General features: G+C 65.5%; 2 protein-coding genes across 2 annotated transcripts; one reads left to right on the forward strand and one right to left on the reverse strand.

Annotated features, from left to right (window-relative positions):
- Positions 1 to 2,634: 2,634 nt before the first annotated feature.
- Positions 2,635 to 6,750, forward strand: DLX3 (distal-less homeobox 3). Its single transcript, XM_036398941.2, has 3 exons — positions 2,635 to 3,188; positions 4,130 to 4,320; positions 6,388 to 6,750. Exons 1-3 carry the CDS (start codon positions 2,870 to 2,872, stop codon positions 6,709 to 6,711), a joined length of 834 nt encoding a protein of 277 aa, XP_036254834.1. The 5' UTR covers positions 2,635 to 2,869; the 3' UTR covers positions 6,712 to 6,750.
- Positions 6,751 to 12,148: 5,398 nt separating this feature from the next.
- DLX4 (distal-less homeobox 4) lies at positions 12,149 to 14,418 on the reverse strand. The gene is made up of 3 exons (XM_036399096.1): positions 14,157 to 14,418; positions 13,111 to 13,304; positions 12,149 to 12,406 (listed from the first exon to the last, which is right to left on the reverse strand). Exons 1-3 carry the CDS (start codon positions 14,416 to 14,418, stop codon positions 12,149 to 12,151), a joined length of 714 nt encoding a protein of 237 aa, XP_036254989.1.
- Between the last annotated feature and the right edge of the window lie 5,643 nt (positions 14,419 to 20,061).

Consider the following 20,061-nt stretch of genomic DNA (forward strand, 5'->3'; position numbering starts at 1 on the left):
CCTGTGCCCATCCCCTGTGCCCATCCCCTGTGCCCATCCCCTGTCCCATCCCCTGTCCCCATGCCTTGTCCCGTGTCCCCATCCCCTGTCCCATCCCCTGTCCCCATGCCTTGTCCCGTGTCCCCATCCCCTGTCCCCATCCCCTGTCCCCATCCCCTGTCCCCATGCCTTGTCCCGTGTCCCCATCCCCTGTCCCCATCCCGTGTCCCCAGCCCCGCGTCCCCACCCCCTGCCCCGGCCCCGCCCCTCGCGCCCCCGGTGACACCGATGACGTCACCGCGCGCTGTCATTGCCCCCAAAGGCCACGAGGTGACGCCATTGACCCAAAGATGCTCGGCGGGGCTGGGGAGGGGAGGGGGGGGTGTTTGGGGGCGATCGGGGACCCCCCCAAGCCCAACCCCCGCGGCTGTGACAGGGCCGGGGGACACGCGGGGACTCCCGGGGACCCTGCCGTGCTCCGGGACCCCCCCCCGAAGGAAACCCTTCAGCCTTGGGGGGGTCACAGGGGAGACGTGGGGGGCACCCCAGCCCTGTGAGGGACATTCGGGGGGTCCTGGCCGGACCCTGTGCCCAGCCCTGCCCGTGGGGCCCCCCCAGAGACCCCCGGCTGCCCCAGAACAGCGATTCCTGCCCCCCCCCAGTGCCCCAGCTCCCCCAAACTGCCCCCCCAGCCCCTCCCCACCCCGCGGCTCCCGCATTTGGGGTTCCACAGGAGCCAGCCCGGCCCGGCAGCCCCCGGCAGCTCCAGAGCTCCCAGTCCCAGACTGGTCGGGGACTGGCCGGACCCGCTCCCCCTCCAGCCCGGCTCCCCCGCTGCCCTCCCCGGCCTCCAGCTCCACAACCGGCTTTTCCTGCCGCGGATGCCGCTCCCGGCGGGGCCCAGCCCTGGCGACAGCCCGGCTGGAGGGCGACAGCCAGGCTGGGGACCTGCGGATGGCCCAGCGGCTCCTGGGGACCCTGGGAACCTCCCAGGGAATCCCGGCGCAGCTCCCAGGGCTGGGCTGGGCTGCTCCCAGACACTTCTGTCCCCTCGCAATGAATTCCTGGAATCCCCAGCCCACAATTCCCACGTGGGGAGTGAGGCCGTGCTGTTCCCCCGGCTCCAGGGTCACTCTTGGCCTCCCGCTCCCCTTGGGTATTCATCCCTGCTCTCTATTTCTGCCGATCTGTTTCTATTATTTCCATTCATTTCTCTTTCTATTATTTCTATTTCTGTCCTTTTCCTGTTCTCACTCTTATTCCTATTCCTACATCTAATCCTATCCCTACTCATATTCCTGTTCTTCCTATGCATTCCTTTTCCTCTTCTTATGCATTCCTATTTCTATTTATCCGTGCCCCTAGTCTTATTCCTATTCCTATTTATTCTTATTTATTCCTATTTGTATACCTATCCCTATTACTATTCTTATTCCTGTTCCCATTCCTGTTCCCATTCTCATTCTCATTCCCGTTTCCATTCCCCTCTTCCCATTCCTGCTCCTTTCCCATTCCTGCTCCTTTTCCATTCCCCATTTTTCTCCCTCTTCCCCTGCGTCCCCGTCGGTACCGGGACTCGAACCCGCGGCTCAGAGGTGCCGGGACTCGAACCTGCGGCCCGGGAGGTTCCGGCGGTGCCGGGACTCGAACCCGCGGCCCCCGGGGCGCGGCGCAGTTCCCGCCGTGGCCGCCAGGCGGAGCCGTTGCCCCGCGCGGCGGGACGGGCCGGGGGGACCCGGGGGGCACCGCGGGGACAATGGCGGGGGGGGGACGGGGACGCCACACACGGGGACAGGAGGGGACACACGGGGGGCAGGAGGGGACAGCCCTGCCCGAGTCACAGACCCAGCCCCCCCCCAGCCCCCCGGTTCCTGTCAGGGGAAGTTCCTGCCCGCAGAAGCAGAGACCCCTCCCCACAAACAAAAGCCTCACTTGCAAAGCCCCCCCCTCTCCCGGTGCCCCCCGGACAGCTCTGCGGGTGGCCGGGGGGGACCAGGGCTGGCCCGGGACCCCCGGCTGGGTCACGCTGCTGAGGGCCCTTGGGGCAGCAGAGAGGTCACGGCTCTGAGTGGGGGTGGGACAGGGCCACAGACCCCCGGGGGTGTCCCCCAAAATCAGCGCTTGTCACTGCCCCTCGGTGTCCCCAGCGCGGGGGAAGCGTGGCAGGGTTGGGGGTACGGGGGGATCCTTGGGGGGGCTCTGCCTGGGGGCGCTGTTGGACTGGGGGACGCTGCTGGGAGAAGGTGGAGCAGGGGAGAAATGGGGGGACCACAAACAAACCCCTGAAGCCCCCAGCCATGAGCACAGATCCATCCCAGTCCCAAACCCCAACCCCCCTTCCCTACCCCACAACAAACACCCCCAAACACTCCTCCAAAAAATCCCCCCGCAGCCCCAAAATCCCCTTGTAAACAGCCCCGTCCTGCCCCACACAGTGTCCCCTGTGCCCCCAGGACCCCCCTCCTGCAGACAGGACCCTGCACACTTTATTTATTCCCTCACCCTCCTTCACCCACTCTTTGTTGTTTCTTGAGAGACAGAAAGAAAAAAAAAAAAAGAAGAAGAAGAAGGGAGAGAGAAAAAAAAAAAAAAACCCACACAGGAGGAGGCAGGAGCCTATTTTGCCTCCCAGGCAATATTTCTGGAGCCAATCGGAATGCGCACCCACCCTGCCCTGCTCCCTAATTAAAGGCTTTAAGCAGGCGGCCGGGGCCGGAGGTTTGGGCACAGTGTCTCGGTGGCTCCTCTCGAAGCAGCAGCAGCAGCAGCAGCAGCAGCAGCAGCAGCAGCAGCAGCAGCCGCAGCGCGGATCCCGCTCGGGGCGCTCCAGGCCGCCAGGTTGGGGGGTCCCCGGCGCGGGCCGGCAGCCGCCCCCTCCCCGCTGCCCGCCATGAGCGGCTCTTTCGATAAGAAGCTCTCCAGCATCCTGACGGACCTCTCGGGCTCGCTGAGCTGCCATGCAGCCTCCAAGGACTCTCCCACCCTGCCGGAGTCCTCGGTCACAGACCTGGGCTACTACACGGGCCAGCACGACTACTACCCGGGCCAGTCGTACGGGCAGCCCGTGGGCCACTACCCCTACCCCCAGTTCAACCTCAACGGCATCGGAGCCGCCGGCACCTACTCGCCCAAATCCGAGTATTCCTACAGCCCCTCGTACCGCCAGTACGGGCACTTCAGGGAGCAGCAGCTCCCGGCGCAGGAGGCAGGTACGGACACACCGGGGCCACCGGGGGGACCGGGGCCGTGCCCGCCGCGCTGCTCCCGAGGGGCTCCGGAGGGGCCTCGGTGAGGTTTTAACCCTGGGCTTTGTGGGGTTTTACCCTGAGCTCTGTGGGGTTTTACCCTGAACTTTGTGGGGTTTTACCCCGAACTTTGTGGAGTTTACACCCCGGGCTCTGTGGGGTTTTACCCTGAGCTTTGTGGGGTTTACACCCCGAACTTTGTGGGGTTTACACCCCGAACTTTGTGGGGTTTACACCCCGGGCTTTGTGGGGTTCTACCCTGAGTTTTGTGGGGTTCTACCCTGAGCTTTGTGGGGTTTTACACCCCGGGCTCTGTGGGGTTTTACCCCGAACTTTGTGGGGTTTACACCCCGGGCTCTGTGGGGTTCTACCTGAGCTTTGTGGTGTTTACACCCCGGGCTTTGCAGGGTTTTAACCCCCCCATCTTTGTGGGGTTGTACACCCCGGGCTCTGTGGGGTTTTACACCCCGATCTTTGTGGGGTTTAAACCCCGGGCTTCGTGGGGTTTTATCCTGGGCTTTGTGGGGTTTTAACCCTCGAGCTTTGCGGGGTTTTACCCCTCGGAGTGTCCCCAGTTTGTGGGGTTTTAACACCCCGGTTTTTGTGCGCTTTAACCGCCCGGTTCTTGTGGGGTTGTGCCCCTGCGGGTGCCCCCGCGTTGGGGACAGGGCGCTGCTGGCGGCTCTCGGGGCTCAGCCGCTCGCGTGGGGACACAGCGGGACCGATCCGTGCTGGATGCAGAGTCCGGGACACGTCCCAGGGGTGTCCCAGAGGCTGTGGCAGGGGACGGGGCGCTGCCAGCACCCCGAGCGGGGTGACACCGAGCTGGGGACGGGGGACGCCGAGCTGGGGACGGGGTGGCTGTCCCGGGAGCCCTTCACGCCTCACCCCGCGCCCTCCCGCAGTGTCCGTGAAGGAGGAGCCGGAGCCCGAGGTGCGGATGGTCAACGGGAAGCCCAAGAAGATCCGCAAGCCCCGCACCATCTACTCCAGCTACCAGCTGGCCGCCCTGCAGCGCCGCTTCCAGAAGGCGCAGTACCTGGCACTGCCCGAGCGCGCCGAGCTGGCCGCGCAGCTGGGGCTCACCCAGACCCAGGTGAGGCTGAACCCCCCACCCCCGACACCCCAAATCCTCCCCGACACCCCAAACCCTCCCCGACACCCCAAATCTCCCCCCGCCAATTCCTGGATTTGGGACGGGCTCGGCTCCCGGGGGGTCACAGGGATGGAGCTCCCCCCTTGCCGGGGGTTGTGGGGTCCCCGGGTGGGATTTAGGGAAAGCTGGAGAGGCAGCAGGGAGAGGGGACCCCAGGCGTGCCCTACTCGGCAGTTTTGGGGTTTATCCCGCTCCCTCTGGAGCCGGCCCCATCCCAGACGTCCCTGTTGGGTTTGGGGTTTGGGGCTGGGTCCTGCCCCAGCACCCGGGCCAGTCCCGGGTCAGGGCACGCCCGCTGTCCCAGGAATGTGGGGCACCGAGTCGTGCTCGGGATGGCGTTCTCGGGACATCCCATCCCCGCAGCAGCTCCTGACCCCAAATCCTGCCAGAACAGGGACCTGAGGCTCCCTGACCGCCCAGACTTCCCAAGGTTCCCCCTGGCCCTGGCTGCCCCATCCCTCTCGGTTGGTGCAGGGAGAAGGGATTTGGGGACCGGTTCCACGCCCGTGTCCCCAGCGCTGGGGTGGCCCTGCAGGCTGGACTGGAAGAGCCGGGACGTGCGGGAAGGGCTTCTCCTCCTCCTCCCGCGAGCCGCCCGCGTTCGGGGCCAAACCCTCTTGGGGCTTTCGGGGCCCTGCCTGGCCGGGGACAAATCGTGCCCTTGGCTCTCGGGAGGGAGGGGAGCGCGCTGTCCCCGCTGTCCCCGCTGTCCCCGCAGCCCGTGACTCCCCCGCGCCCCATCGCGGTGCCCTCCCTGCCTCGGGGCCGGCGCCGGCGCCCTTGTGCCGCCCTTGGCCTTCCTCCTCCTCCCTTGGGCGATGAAGCAATCGGGGACACTCGGCAAAGGGCTGACGGAGCGCGTCACCCGCTCCCAGAGGGACATCCTGTTTGGGTGACAAGCAGCGCCACCCCCGCCCCTCGCCCAGGGCGTCCAGCGCCGCCTCGCCCAGCGCGGGGACGCTCCCGACGCCCGGCGAGTGGCGTGACGGGCTCCTCGTGACGCCCGTGTCCCCAGAGGGGGCTCCGTGACACCCGCTGGCACGTGGCTGCCGTCCCCAGAGCACGGGGTGTCCCTGTGCATGGAATGTCCGTGTCCCTGTCCATGGATGTCCATGATGTGTCCGTGTCCATAGTGTGTCCATGTCCATGCGGTGTCCGTGGTGTGTCTATGTCCGTGGCGTGTCCATGTCCGTGGCGTGTCCATGTTCTCTGTGACACTCACACCAAGGGTGACATCCCCTGTCCCGAGGAGTTTCCTGCCGTGCACCGTGTGGGGTCCCCATGATGTCCCTTCCTGTGGTGCCTCATGGGCCACCTGTGTCCCTTGTCCCTCCCTACGTGCCAGAGCGTGTCCGGGGTCACTGTGACCTCCATGTCCCTTCCCGTGCCTTTGGGATCACCCTGACCCCCATGTCCCTTGTCCCTTCCCGTGTCTCTGGGGTCACTGTGACCTCCATGTCCCTTCCCGTGTCTCTGGGGTCACTGTGACCCCCATGTCCCAGGCTGGTTCCAGGGCCCCTGTGAATCCCCTGTGACCCCAATACCCCTTCCTGTATTTCTGGGCAGTCCATCACCCCCTGTCCGGTGTCCCTATGATCCAAACCGCACCATCCCTGTCCCCTCTCCTCTCCCCTATTCCTCCCACTCCTGTGCCAGGTCCTGACACTTTTCCCTGTCCCCATCCCACTCTCCCATTCCCTTCCTGGGGCTTTTCCCTGTCTCCATCCCTCCCATTCCCTTCCCATCTCTCTGACCCTTTTTCCCACCCTCCTGCTCCCTTTTCATTTCTCTCACCCTTTTCCCCGTCCCCATCCCACCCTCCTGCTCCCTTCCCAGCTCTCTGACCCTTTTCCCCACCCTCCTGCTCCCTTCCCATCCCTCTGACCCTTTTCCCTGTCCCCATTCCTCCCATTCCTTTCCCATTTCTCTCACCCTTTTCCCTGTCCCCATCCCACCCTCCTGCTCCCTTCCCATCCCTCTGACCCTTTTCCCTCCTCCCCGCCACAGGTGAAGATCTGGTTCCAGAACCGGCGCTCCAAGTTCAAGAAGCTCTACAAGAACGGCGAGGTGCCTCTGGAGCACAGCCCCAACAACAGCGACTCCATGGCCTGCAACTCTCCCCCGTCGCCGGTGTGGGACAGTCCCGGCGCCGCCCGGACCCCGCTGCCGCAGCCGCTGCCCTACAGCTCCTCTCCCGGCTTTCTGGAGGAGCACAACCCCTGGTACCACCCCCAGAGCCTCAGCGGCCCCCACGGACCCCCCCAGGCCCAGGCGGCGCCCCCGATGCACCACCCGTCCCCCGGGCCCCCCAGCACGGGCGCCGTGTACTGACCGCGGGCACCGAGGGCTCAGAGACGCTGCAAAAATGCAAAAAAACTCCTTGGCCTCCTTTTTTTTTTTTTTTTTTTTTTGCTCACCTCCTCCCCCCCCCCCGCCCCCCTTCCCCGCCCCGTGGTTTGGTTTTTGTCTCCTGATTTTTCCTAAAAAAACCAAAAAAAAGCAACAAACCAAAGGAAAGCACCCCTAGAAATCCTCGCTCCTCGCCCCGCTCATCTCAGGACCCAGAGGACTGCGAAGGCTGCAAACCCGGCGCGGGGAAAAAAGCTGGAAAATCCTTCTGAGCTTTTTAATTTCGGAATTTTTCCGTCACCTCCCCACCTCACCCCCCTCGAGCCCGGAGACCCTCACCCCAAACCCTCGCCGGAGCTTTGCATGTCGGGGTGACCCCGCCGAGCTGCGGAGCTGTGTCAGCGCTGTCGCGACAGAGCGACAGGGGCGTGTCTGTCGCCAGCGGAGGGGGAGGCGCTTGGCCCTGGCTCCGCCATCGGGGGCGGTTTTGGGGCTCACGGACCCCTCACCCCAGCCGGAATCACCCGGGACGATGCTCAGACCAGAAGGTGGTGATTTAAAATGAAATTTAAAAAATCGGGTGGGTGGGTGGGGGTGGGTGGGGGGGCTGTGCGGAGGGAAATATTTTAATATTTAAGCAGTTCAGGAATGGGTTTTTAAGTTATTGTCTGAAGAGAAAAACTCGTGTTCATCTCCGTTTTCTGGCTGTGCCTCCAGCTGCGGGTAAAGGAACGGCGAAAATGCCTCTTTTTTAAGGAAATCGACGACTTATTTTAAAGGAAAAAAAAAATAACCGAGCTCTTTCCTATTTTTTAAGAGAATAACGCTATTTTTTTAAGCAGAAAGTGCCGTTTTAAGGAGTGTTCATAGTGTTGTACAGTCCCGGGGATTAATTTATGTTGCCTTCTATAAATAGGGGTGTTTTGGGGGGAGAAAAAGGGAGTGTACATAAGGTTCGTTTGTATAAAGTTGTTCCAAACCAAACTGGTTTCGGTCTGGTTTTTTTTGTTTTTTTTTTTTTTTTTTTGTCTATAATTTTTCTTTTTTCCTAAGGAAAATCCCCCCCCCGGTTGATGGGAACCCCCCTCGGGTGTCCCTGAGCGTCCTTTGCTCCTTCCCCAGGGACCCAAAGCCGGGCAGGAAATGTTCATTAATAAAAGTTCTGAATTTAAAGCTCCAAACTCCGCTTTTCCCCCGGTTCCTGGAGGGTTTTGGGGAGCAGGCTCTGGGGTTTTTCCACCCTGGGAAATGTGGATTTAAACCCCATTTTTGGGGGACAGCTGGGCACGGGGTGGCGCCAGGTGATGTCGTCTTATCCCAAACCCCCTTTTTTTCCTGCTGAGAGAGAATTTAGGGCAGGAAAAGGAATTTTTTCCCCGGTTTTCAGAGCATTCCCCAAAACGGCTGCGGGATCCCGCTGCTCCTACTGGGACCAGTGAGCGCCCAGCCCTGCAGACTGGGAGGGCACCGGCCCTGCCCCGATGTCCCTTGTGGGGACACCGAGGTGGGGCCAGCCAAGCCCTCCCAGTGTCCCAAAATCCGGCGGCATCCGCGCATTCCCTGCCAGAGGCGCCGTCCCCGCAGCGCTGCGGCCTTGGGGCGCTGCCCTGACCCCAAGAGCCCCCGCGGGGTGTCCGGGGCTGTGGTGGCCCTGTCACGCTGTCCCCAATGTCCCCCTGGCCGTGGTCAGGGCTGTGGGGTCCCCATCACCCCCGATGGCCGCGGGGACCCCAAACCCCGCTCGGTTCCCCTGGGGAGGCTCCAGCGCTGCAGCTCCCGGCCCTCAGTGTCCCCAGATGTGTCCTCAGATGTGTCCCCAGATGTGTCCTCAGATGTGTCCCCAGACGTGTCCCCAGACGTGTCCCCAGATGTGTCCCCAGATGTGTCCCCAGACGTGTCCCCAGATGTGTCCCCAGACGTGTCCCCACGGTCCCACGCAGGGACAAGCTCCCACCTCGCCCCCAAATTCCCCCCACAAGCCACAGCCCCAAATCCCCGTTCCCAATCCCACGGGAGGAGGAGGAGGAGGAGGAGGAACCAGAGCCGGGAGCTCCAACCGTGAGCTGGCTCTTTGGAGGTTTCGGTTTAGATTTTGGGTTTTTTTGTTTAATTTCTTCTTTTTTTTTCTTTTCCTTTTTTTTTTTTTTTTTTTTTTTTCATTTAGAGGAGGAAAAAAATCCCCAGGAAGGCGGCGGGTTACATATCCAGGGATTATGTAAATCCCGGGTGCTGCGCTGCCCACGGCCGGGCACGAACGCCGCTCCCAGCGCTGCCTGCGCATCGCGCTGGCCCGGGAACGCCCGGGACAGACCTGGGGGGAACAGGGACAGACCTGGGAACACCCGGGACAGACCTGGGGGGAACCGGGACAGACCTGGGAACACCCGGGACAGACCTGGGGGGAACAGGGACAGACCTGGGGGGAACCGGGACAGACCTGGGGGGAACCGGGACAGAGCTGGGAACACCCGGGACAGACCTGGGGGGAACCGGGACAGACCTGGGGGGAACCGGGACAGACCCGGGAACGCCCGGGACAGACCAGGGGGGAACAGGGACAGACCTGGGGGGAACCGGGACAGACCTGGGGGGAACAGGGACAGACCCGGGAACACCAGGGACAGACCCGGGAACACCAGGGACAGACCTGGTGGGAACAGGGACAGACCTGGGAACACCCGGGACAGACCTGGGGGGAACCGGGACAGACCTGGGAACACCAGGGACAAACCTGGGAACACCCGGGACAGACCTGGGGGGAACCGGGACAGACCTGGGGGGAACCGGGACAAACCTGGGAACACCCGGGACAGACCTGGGAACACCCAGGACAAACCTGGGGGAACCGGGAGAGACCTGGGGGGAACAGGGACAGACCTGGGGGGAACTGGTACAGACCTGGGAATGCTCAGGACAAACCTGGGGGGAACCGGGACAAACCTGGGGGGGTCCAGGACAAACCCGGGATGGCAGGGCCGGGCTTCTGTGGGTCCCACGGGGGGGTGGCAGTGCCAGGTGTGACAGTGCCAGGTGTGACAGTGACAGAGGTGGCAGTGCCAGGTGTGACAGCGCCGGGGGTGACAGTGCCCAGTGTGACAGTGCCGGGGGTGGCAGTGCCAGGTGTGACAGTGCCAGGTGTGACAGTGCCAGGGGTGGCAGTGCCAAGTGTCACAGTGCCGGGGGTGGCAGAGCTGGGGGTGGCAGTGCCGGGGTGACAGTGACAGAGGTGGCAGTGCCCCGCTGTCCCCCACTGTCCCCCCGGGCCCAGCAGAGCCCTCCCAGCGCGCACTCGGCTCCTGCCCCGTTGCGACACCTGCGGCCCTTGCGTCACCCGGTGCCAGCCCCGGGAGCGGGGGCAGCGCCCGCCCACGGCCCGGCCCGGCCCGGCAGCCCCAGCCCTGGAGCCGGGCCCGGCCCGGCCTCGGCTCACCCGGAGCAGCGCTGGAGTCACGGGGGCAGCCGGGGCTCCGGGAGGGTCCCGCAAACGGGACAGCGCCGCCCCCTTGGGGGCTCTGTCCCCATCGCCCCGGGATGTCCTGATGGGCACAGGGAGGTGACACCGCCGCCCAAAGCCACCCCCTTCCCTCCATCCTCCGGGAAAATCCCACTGGGAGCATCACCCACCACGGGCTGGCCATGGATCCCAGCCCTGGGCTCCACAGCCCTGTGGGGACAGCTGGGGACACCCATGCTGTGGGATCAGCACGCTGGGGACAGCTGGGGACACCCATCCCATGGGATCAGCACCTTGGGGACAGCTGGGGACACCCATCCCATGGGATCAGCACTTTGGGGACAGCTGGGGACACCCATGCTCTGGGATCAGCACCTTGGGGACAGCTGGGGACACTCATGCTTTGGGATCAGCACCCTGGGGACACCCATCCCGTGGGATCAGCACCTTGGGGACACCCATCCCATGGGATCAGCACCCCAGAGCCCTCGGCTGAGGGACCAGAGCTCCTACGGTGGTCGGAAATGGGGACAGGGGGGTCCCCAGTGCCACCAGCCCTGGCCAGGCTCTGATGTCCACCCCAGCCCTGATCCCTGCCCTGGATCCCGACCCCTCGGGGGGGATTTTGGGATAACCCAGCCCCGAGAGGCTGCGAAAGGTGCAAAAAGCAGAGAAGATCCTGGAAGGGGGAAGGAAGGGGCCCTTGGGGATCAGGGAGTGGGAATATTGAGAACCAGGATCATGGAATGGCAAAGTCAGGAACCGGCATAATGGAGTGGGAATATCAGGAATGAGGATCGTGGGATGGGAATACTGGGGGCCAGGATCACGGGATGGGAATATCAGGAACCAGGAGCACAGAGGAGTGGGAATATCAGTGGCCGGAATCATGGAATGGGGATATCAGGAACCAGGAGCACAGGGTGGGAATATCAGTGGTCGGGATCATGGAATGGGGATATCAGGAACCAGGAGCACAGGGTGTTTGTGCCAGGGGGAGCAGGAGCTGCTGCCCCTCAGCTGGGGGAGCCCCAGTGGGGTCTTGCCCCTGTCTCAGGGGCAAACACGGAGCAGGGTTGGGAAAAGGGGGAAATAACCACATGGAAAGGCAGGGAAACGACAAGGATGTATTTTCCAGCCAGGTCCTGGCCTCTGGAAGCACAAAGCCAAACCTGCAGAGGGAAATCCCCCCTGCTCCCAAACACCCTCCTGGCTCCCAGGGCTGGGTGTCTGTGGGGACAGCGGGCAGGGACCTGGGCTCAGCCGGGGTCCCCAGCCTGGCCCGTGTCCCCCGGCCTTCCCACTGCCACCCCTGCTGGGGGAGATGTCTGTGACAGCTCCGAACTGCCCCAAATTCCCCACAGGAGGGGCTGGGAGTGCCTCCTGAGCCCCCACCCCACAGTTCCTGTAACTGGGCTCCATTTCAGGCAGATGTTGGGGGTCACAGCCCCAGCCCCTCAGCCTGCACCCCCAGCCCCTCTGGCGGCGTTGCCAGGGACTGGGAGAGCCTGAGGCTCTGGATGGAAGCGTCTCCCCCAAAGCAGGGGCACCCCAAAGTGCGGAGGGGCAGAACGGGCCGATGCTCAGCCTGTTCATAAACGGGGCCCCACCAAGAACCCACAGAATTTATAAATAAAGCCAGGCCGGGGGGGCCGGGACTCCCCAGCCCCTCCTGGGGTCCCCCTGCCCCCTGTCCACGATTGGGCCGAGTCCTGTCCCACGGGGATGGCGCACAGGGCGCGGGGTCGCTGCAGTGTGACAGAGCAGGACACCCCCGGGCTCCTGCCCATCCTTGTCACCTTCTTCCTCCTCCTCTTCTTCCTCCTCCTCCTCCTCCATTCGGGCTTTGCTGGGCTCTCAGTCCCGCGGGGGGCAGCGGCGGAGCGTCCCCCCCGGTGTCCCTCGGTGTCCCTCATTGTCCCTCCGCGTCTCTCCGGATGTGGCGGCGCTGGAGCGGCGGCAGGGTCACATCATGGGGGCCCTGGGGACGGCGTCCTGCGGCTGGGGCTGGTACCAGGCCCCGAAGGCGTTGATGTAGCCCCCGGCGGGCAGCGGGGGGCCCTTGCCGGGCCCGGCCAGGTCCCAGAGCGGGGGGAGGCCGCCGGGGGAGCAGGGGGACAGGGCGGGGACGCTGTGCGGGGTCTGCTCCCCCTCGGGGGCACCCGGGCCCTGCTTCATGATCTTCTTGTACTTGGAGCGCTTGTTCTGGAACCAGATCTTCACCTGGGGGCAGAGACAGGGGGGTCAGGGGGGAGGAAGAGGCCAACACACCCTAAACCCCCCCCTTTAACCATCACAGACCCCTGGGCTCCCCTGACCCCATTCCCGCGGGGGTCTGGGGCACGGAGCGGGCCGGGACCCCGACCCTTCACGAGGCACCTCTGTGGCGGGGGGAGACGGCGGCCAGAGGCCCCGGGAGCCCGGAGAGCGAGGCAGAGTCCCGGGGAGCGTCCCCAGGTCCCCCTGGCCGTGCCAGCCCCGCCGGGAGCCGGTGCCGGGGCTGGGCCGGGCCCTGCTCATTCCTCCCCGCGGTCCCCCCCGCGCTGCCGGCAGGTTCCCACTTGTCTCCTCTTCCCCGGCTTTATGAGCTCGCTTCGCCCCTGGCTCCGGGGCTGCACCGCTGCCGCCTGCCTGTCTCTCCCCATCGCCTTCAAAAACCCACTCGCCCCGTCCCGCGGCCCGGGGCCGCCCAGCGCCGGGCACGGCCGGGCCGCCAGCCAGGCTCCGGGGCTGGGAAAGTCCCGCTGCCGCTGGGAGGTGCGGGCAGGGGCGCCCCAAACCCGAGCCCTGCGGGCCCACCGGCGCCAGCTCCCCCGCCGCGGCACGGCTCGGCTCGGCTCGCTTCCAGCCGGGCACGGAGCCGGCCCCGGTGGGCACACGGCGGCGTCCCGGGGCTGTCCCGGGCCGGTACCGGCTCCGGGCCGTACCTGGGTCTGGGTGAGCCCCAGCTGCGCCGCCAGCTCGGCGCGCTCGGGCAGCGCCAGGTACTGCGTCTGCTGGAAGCGCTGGTTCAGCGCCTGCAGCTGCACGCTCGAGTAGATGGTGCGGGGCTTGCGCAGCTTCTTGCCCTTCCCGTCGAGCCGCAGGTCCCCGTTGGACACGGCCGGAGGCTTCTCGGCCTCTAAGGAGTGGGGGGAGAGGAGCCACGGTCCATCAGGCAGACTGAGAGGCTAAAAAACCACCCCAAACCACCCCAAAATCACCCCCAAAATCACTCCAAAACACCCCAAAACACCCCAAAACACCCCAAACCACCCCAAATCAGCCCAAACCACCCCAAACCACCCCAAACCACCCCAAAATCACCCCAGACCACCCAAAATCACCCCAAAATACCGCAAACCACCCAAAATCACCCCTAAACTACCCCAAACCATCCCAGACCATCCCAAACCATCCCAAAACTACCCCAAATCATCCCCGTGGCTACCGGGGGCTGTCTGTGGAAGGGAGGGGGGGATCAGTGCGGGGACCTGCTCCTCTCTGGTGTTTAAACCTCGAGGAGAGCAAAAGGAGAGGAGGAGGAAGAGGAGGATGGGAGCGCTCGGGCAATGTCACCGTCCAGGTCCGGCAGCACGTGGGACAAAGGCCTCGGCCTGCGCGCGGCTGGGGGGGCCGGGTGGGACCCCGCGGGGGATGGAGGGGCACCAGGATGGACCCCCGGAGCCACCGGGGCGCTCTGGGGGTCCCTGGTGTCACCCACAGCCGGGCTCGGGGTCCCCGGGGGCAGGGTGGGGGTCCCAGGGGGCACCTGGGGGGCTCAGCTGCGAGGGGCAGATGCTCCCCGTGCCCGCGGCTCCTCGAAGCCACCAAATGTCCCCTGCGGGGGCTCTGGGAGCAAGGGGGGGGCAGCACCACCCCCAGGACCCCCCAGGACCCCGCACCGAGCCCAGCCCGGCCCAGCCCCGGAGCGCTTCCGACGGCTCCATCCCGGCTCTCCCGGGCCCAGGTGCGCCCCCCGCGCCCCCCTTACCTGTGTCCTGCAGCCTGGCCCCGGGGGCCGGGCCGTGCGGGGCGCCGGGGGGCGGGTAGGGCACGTAGGGACCCCCGTGGGGCGGCGGGGGCGCCGCGCCGGGGTACGGGAAAGGCCCGGGCCGGCCGTAGGAGGGGAAGGGCGGGGGGTCGTGCTGGGGGGGGCCGTGCAGGGGGTAGTGCTGGGGGGGGCCGAGCTCCAGGAACGCGGCTTTGGAGGGGTCGGAGCCCAGCAGGGTCTCGGCCATCGAGCTCATGGTCATGGTCCGGCCGGGCTGGGCTGGGCAGCGCCCGCAGCCCCCGCGGCAGAGCCGAGCCGAGCCGAGCCGAGCCGAGCCGAGCCGAGCCCCCGCCGCCCCCCGACGGCTCCGGCTGCCGCGGCCCCGGGGATGCCCCGAACGCCCCGCCCAGCCCCGCCCCCGCAGTGACGTCACGCCCGGGGGCACCCCCTTCACCCCGTGCCCACCCCCCCGTGTGTGGGACCCCCTTCGAGGTCACCCCCCCCCCCCCTTTGTGCCACCGTGACCCCGCCCAGGGCTGGGGGACACCCCGATCCCCCCCGTGTCCCGCCGGTGTTCCCGGGGCTGGGGGTGACCCTCGGGCAGGGTTTTGGGGTGTGGGGGGGGGGGGGGGTCACCCTTTCTCAGGGCCCCCCGGGGGACACGGGGCAGCCCCGGGAGCAGCGGGGGCCGCTCTGGGGACGCGGGGGACACGGCGGGGCCGGAGCCGCGCTCCGGGGATGCCAGGCGGGGGTGGCACCTCCCGAGCCACCCCCGGCAGCCCCGGGGCCCCTTCCCGGTCCCCGTGGGCCCGGCTCCCTGCGGGTCACAACCGGCCCGGCCGCGCCCTCCGTGACCCCGGAGCGGCCTCGGCCCGGGGGGGCCCCAGCGGGGACACAGCGGGGACAAAACGGGGACAAAACCCCCGCTCGGGGCCCCGGAGCTGCTGTCACCGCCTTTGGTGGGGTGACGGCCTCTGAGGGGCTGCGATGGCTTTGGGGACCGCGGGGTGACACAGCGGGAAGGGAGCGCTGTCCCTGCTGCCAGCCGCGTTGCCGGGGCGGGAGGAGCGGCCCCGCGGGAGCGGTGACAGCGGCAGGGAGCGTCCCCTGTCCCCAAGCCTCCCTCAGGCCGGTCCCAGCCGTGTCCCCGTGCGGCCACGGGCTCTGAGTCAGCGCTCGGGTATAAATAACCCAGCTCGGGGACACTCCGGGACCGCGTCCTGTCCCGCGCTCGGGGACAGCCCGAGCTGTCCCCTCCGCTGCTGCCCTGTGTCCCCAGCCCAGCCCCGGTGGCACCTGGGGCCGTGGCCAGGTCCCGGACTGTCCCCTGTCCCAGCACGGAGCTGTCCCCGCGATGACCCTTGGGGACAAAGCGGGCTCCAAATCCCACAACGGCCTCAAACTGGGGAGCGGGGCGAGGCCTCGGGGTGGGGGCACAGAACTCCGGGGACCAGCAGGGGATGTCCCCAAGGCCAGCCAGGCCAAAGGAGGGGCGGAGCAGCCGCCGGAGGAGAATTCCAGAGGAGAATTCCAGAGGAGAATTCCAGAGGAGAATTCCAGATGTTTGCAGCCCTGGCCGCGCCGCGTGTCCGGGGAGCCGGCCCAGGCGGCACCGAGGGCGAGGAGCGGAGGGCAGGGAAGGGGAGGGAAGGGGAGGGAAGGGAAGGGAAAGGAAGGGAAGCTCCCCTGATCTGCTTTTATCCCGCTCCTCACTTTCCCCGGTGACTCAGCCCCACCGGCTGCGGGGCGGGTGCCGGCTTGCCGGGATCAGCTCCCGCCGGCCCCGCGCCCTCCCGGCTCCTCACCCGGTGCTGGGGGGCACAAAGGGGGTGCTGGGGTAGAGGCGGCATCTCCCCCCAACGTGGGGGATCCCATGAATGTCCCAGAGGTGGATCCGAGGGGACGCAGGCCCCCTCCCCAGCCCCTCGTGCTTTCCCACCCCTCTGCTGAGAGGTGGATGGAAGAAACATCCATAATTAATAAAAGTACCCCAAAATGTCCAGCCTAAAGCAGGGAGCCGAGGCTCCTGGGCCGGGTGCTGCAGGACGGTGTCCCCAGGGCTGTTTGGGGACAAGATGGCAGGAGCAGGGGGGACACCCAGGGGTCAATTCCCTGCTGGGGTGAAGGGGCACAGCTGTGTTCCATCGGGGTGGAAGGAGGGACGAGACCCCTCCCCATCCCATCCCATCCCATCCCATCCCATCCCATCCCATCCCATCCCATCTGGGGATCTCCAGAGGGGACCCACGAGAAGGGGCAGCCCAGGGGGAGCAACGGGACAGTGGTGACACCATCCTCATCCTCCTCATCCTCCTCATCCTCCTCATCCTCCTCATCCTCCTCATCCTCCTCATCCTCCTCATCCTCCTCATCCTCTGGGTCGGGGGTCTGAAGGTGCCAATCTCAGCCCTGTTCTGCGCCAAGGGTGGGCATGGGGACAGGGACAGGGAAACGCCACCTGCTCCAAACCTCTTCAGGGGCGGGGATAAAACTCCTGCACTCACCCTCGGGCAGTGCAGAGCCCCCGCTCACACCGGGGCTGCTTTGGGGACGGTTCCAGCACAGCTGCGGGCACGGGGCACGGCCGGCTCGGGTGCCAGCCCGGTGGGTGTCAGCGGGGGCTGCCAGGGACAGGACGGGGCTGTCGGAGCGGAGTTTGGGCTCGGAGCTGCCAAGACAAACACATCGACTCAATCCGCGCCGAATTAAAAAAAATAAATCACGGCGGCGCTCGGAGCCAAGGCCGAGCCTCGGTGGCGGGGCTGGAAGGTGCCGGCACACGCCGGGCCCCGCGCGGTGGCCGGGACGCGCCGGGACACGCGGGGATAACGTCGCTGGCGGTGACCGGGTCGGGGATGCTCCCGCGAGCCGCAGGATGCGGATCCACCCGGGCAGAGCCGCGCTGCTCCCGTCCTGATGAAAGCAGCAAGGATTAAAGGGGAAAAGCAGGGATGGGCGTGCGAGGAGGGGGGGGCCAGGAACGCGTGTGCCAGGTAACCAACCCCAAAGATCCCCCGAGATAAAGGGAGATCCCAACAGCTGTAATTAGGCTGCAGATAGAGCGGCGCGGGGAAAGCCTGGAGCCAGGAGCAGGAATTCTGGGTTAATGGCAGCCCAAGGAGAAGTTAATAACAAGCCCAGCGGAGTGGGAGCAGACAGCCTGGCGTCTGCCCTCCCACACGCCCGCGCTGCCACCGCCGAGCAGCCGCGCTATCTCAGCCGGGAATGGTCCCGGGGCGGCCGGGGAGACGCTGCAGCACGAGCTGGGCTCCCTCCGGGCGGCCCCCCCGGCTTTTGGGGCGTCTCGGCACCGGGAAAAGCCGGGCCGGGAGAGCAGGGGGGTGAGGGGATGCTGGGGAGCACCTCTGAGAGCGGGGGGGGACATCCAGGGAGGGAGGGCTGGTCCTGCCCCAGAGGGGAGCAGCGAGCCGGGTTTGTCCCCTGGATGGTGCCAGACACCCCCCGAGCAGCCTGGGGCTGCTCCCCCCGCCGTGAATCACGTCCGGAGGTGACCCGATGGCGCGGAGGTGGCCCCAGGGGACACAGGACACGTGGGAGGTGACAGCGATGTCACAGCGGGGGCTGGACACTCGCAGAGGGACACGAGGGAAAGCAAAGCTCGCGCTGATTCCCTCCCCACCCTTTATTTTAAAAGCTCCAACAAGCCCGGGTTTGAAATTTTCTGCCGAAAGAGGCTCCAAAAAAGCGGCTCCAGAACCTGGACGGGCTTGGGAAGGTGAACCCCAGTTTGCACTGGGAGCTCCCGTCCCCACTCCCAGCGGGTCTGCAGCAGGTGTGGTGCCATAAATCCCCGTCCAGGGGTGTAAATCAGCGCTTCCCCACCACCACAACCCCACAACCGCGGCCAGAACCCCACAACGCCCGGGCTCCCTCCCCTGCCCATCGCCGCTCGGAGCTGGGATGGCACCACAGAGATGTGACCAAAACCCTCAAACCCGGCGCTGCTCCCCGCCTCCCTCTTCCCCTCCCAGAGCCCATATTATGCTTCAGAACCTCCAAATATTTTCCAGGACGCCGATCTGGGTTTGATTTTCTCGGGGACGCGGGGCTGGAAAGCAAAGGCATCAAAGGGGCCTGGGGGAAACGACGACGAGAAATGGCCAGGGGGGAAATGGCCCCTGGAATTCCAACCCTGCCGGGATGGATGGATGGATGGATGGATGGATGGATGGATGGATGGATGGATGGATGGATGGACGGATGGAGGGATGGATGGATGGAGGATGGGGAGAATTCCTAAATTCCTGTTTGGAGAGAAGCAAACTGGCACCGGCTTTGCCGCCCCGTAGAGGCAGAGGTGACAATTCCGTCATTCCCGGCCATTCCCGGCTGGTGGAGCTGAGGCCCAGCCCCGCGAGGGTCTCTCCCCATCCCAGCCAAATCTCCTCCAAATCTCAATTCCCCAGTCCCAAATCCCAAATCTGTTTCCCAACCTGAAATTTCAATTCCCCAATGCCAAATCTCAATTCCTCAATCCCAAATCTCAGTTTCCCAATCCCAAATCTCAGCTCCTCAATCCTAAATCTCAATTCCCCAGTCCCAAATCTCAACTCCCAAACACCAAATCGCAGCTCCCCAATGCCAAATCTCAATTCCCCAGTCCCAAATCTCAATTCCTCAATCCCAAATCTCAACTCCCCAATGCCAAATCTCAATTCCTAAATCCCAAATCTCAGCTCCCCAACCCTAAATCTCAACCCCCAAACCTGAAATTTCAATTCCCCAATCCCAAATCTCAATTCCCAATCCCAGGACCCCCTTCCTGCCCCCCAGGCCCTGGCCGGGCTCAGCCCCGTGCGGTCACCGCTGTCCCCAGCCAGCACCTGTGGCTTTGGGGAGATCCTAATCAGCGCCCCCGCACTCTCATTAATTAACAGAGGGGCAATTAGCGGTGGAGGAAATTGTTCCTCTCCTCGTGCCGTTTCTGGTTTTTTGGCTGTTTTTTTTTTTTTTTTTTTTTTTGTGTGCCGGGCACGAGGAATTCTCGGAGCCTCTGGGGCCGAATTCCGGAGCTCCAGCGGAGATCCCCGGGTGGGGTTTGCCCCGGAGAGGAGCGGGGAGGGGACAGTCCCCACATCCCGGGGGTGGCAGCACCCCGGGGAACGTCCCGGGCTGTCCCCACTGCAGAGGGGGAACAGGGACAGGGACGGGGACAGGGACGGGGACAGGGATAGGGACAGGGATGGGGACGGGGACAGGGACAGGGACAGGGACAGATACAGGGACAGGGATGGGGACGGGGACAGGGACAGGGATGGGGATGGGGACAGGGATGGGGACAGGGACAGGGACAGGGACAGGGACAGGGACGGGGATGGGGACAGGGATGGGGACAGGGACAGGGACAGGGACAGGGATGGGGACGAGGATGGGGACAGGGATAGGGACAGGGACAGGGACAGGGACAGGGACGGGGACAGGGATAGGGACAGGGATGGGGACGGGGACAGGGACAGGGACAGGGACAGATACAGGGACAGGGATGGGGACGGGGACAGGGACAGGGATGGGGATGGGGACAGGGAGGAGGGCTCGGTCCCTGCAGATCCCACACGGGACAAGCTCGGGAAAGCTCCTGGCCTGCGTGGTGACACTGCCAGGTCCGGCATGGTGACCCTGGCATGGCTGGCATGGTGGCACTGCCCAGGCTGGCACGGTGACACTGCCAGGTCCGGCACGGTGACATCGGGAGCCCGCAGCCAGCACAGGGAGGACACCCCACACCGAGGTCGCTCCCCCTCTCTCCCGGCCGGTGACAGCCGTGTCCCCAAAGGCCGCAGCCACCGAGCAGAGCCGGAGGCAGAGCCGGGCCCCGGGGCCAGCCCGGGCCGGTCGGGGCAGTGTCACCTGCCGTGTCCCCACGCCGCCGCGCTCCGCCCCGGCT

This window comes from Molothrus ater, chromosome 27 (genome assembly GCF_012460135.2).
Source record: "Molothrus ater isolate BHLD 08-10-18 breed brown headed cowbird chromosome 27, BPBGC_Mater_1.1, whole genome shotgun sequence".
Classification (NCBI taxonomy): domain Eukaryota; kingdom Metazoa; phylum Chordata; class Aves; order Passeriformes; family Icteridae; genus Molothrus; species Molothrus ater.

What these genes read in the sequence shown, in the direction of transcription:
- DLX3 (XM_036398941.2), top strand. Translation starts at nt 2,870, where the DNA reads ATGAGCGGCTCTTTCGATAAGAAGCTCTCCAGCATCCTGACGGACCTC. An exon ending in GCTCCCGGCGCAGGAGGCAG is followed by an intron (nt 3,189 to 4,129) that starts GTACGGACACAC and finishes GCCCTCCCGCAG; the next exon opens with TGTCCGTGAAGGAGGAGCCG. An exon ending in TGGGGCTCACCCAGACCCAG is followed by an intron (nt 4,321 to 6,387) that starts GTGAGGCTGAAC and finishes TCCCCGCCACAG; the next exon opens with GTGAAGATCTGGTTCCAGAA.
- DLX4 (XM_036399096.1), bottom strand. Translation starts at nt 14,418, where the DNA reads ATGACCATGAGCTCGATGGCCGAGACCCTGCTGGGCTCCGACCCCTCC. An exon ending in GGCCAGGCTGCAGGACACAG is followed by an intron (nt 13,305 to 14,156) that starts GTAAGGGGGGCG and finishes CCCACTCCTTAG; the next exon opens with AGGCCGAGAAGCCTCCGGCC. An exon ending in TGGGGCTCACCCAGACCCAG is followed by an intron (nt 12,407 to 13,110) that starts GTACGGCCCGGA and finishes CTCTGCCCCCAG; the next exon opens with GTGAAGATCTGGTTCCAGAA.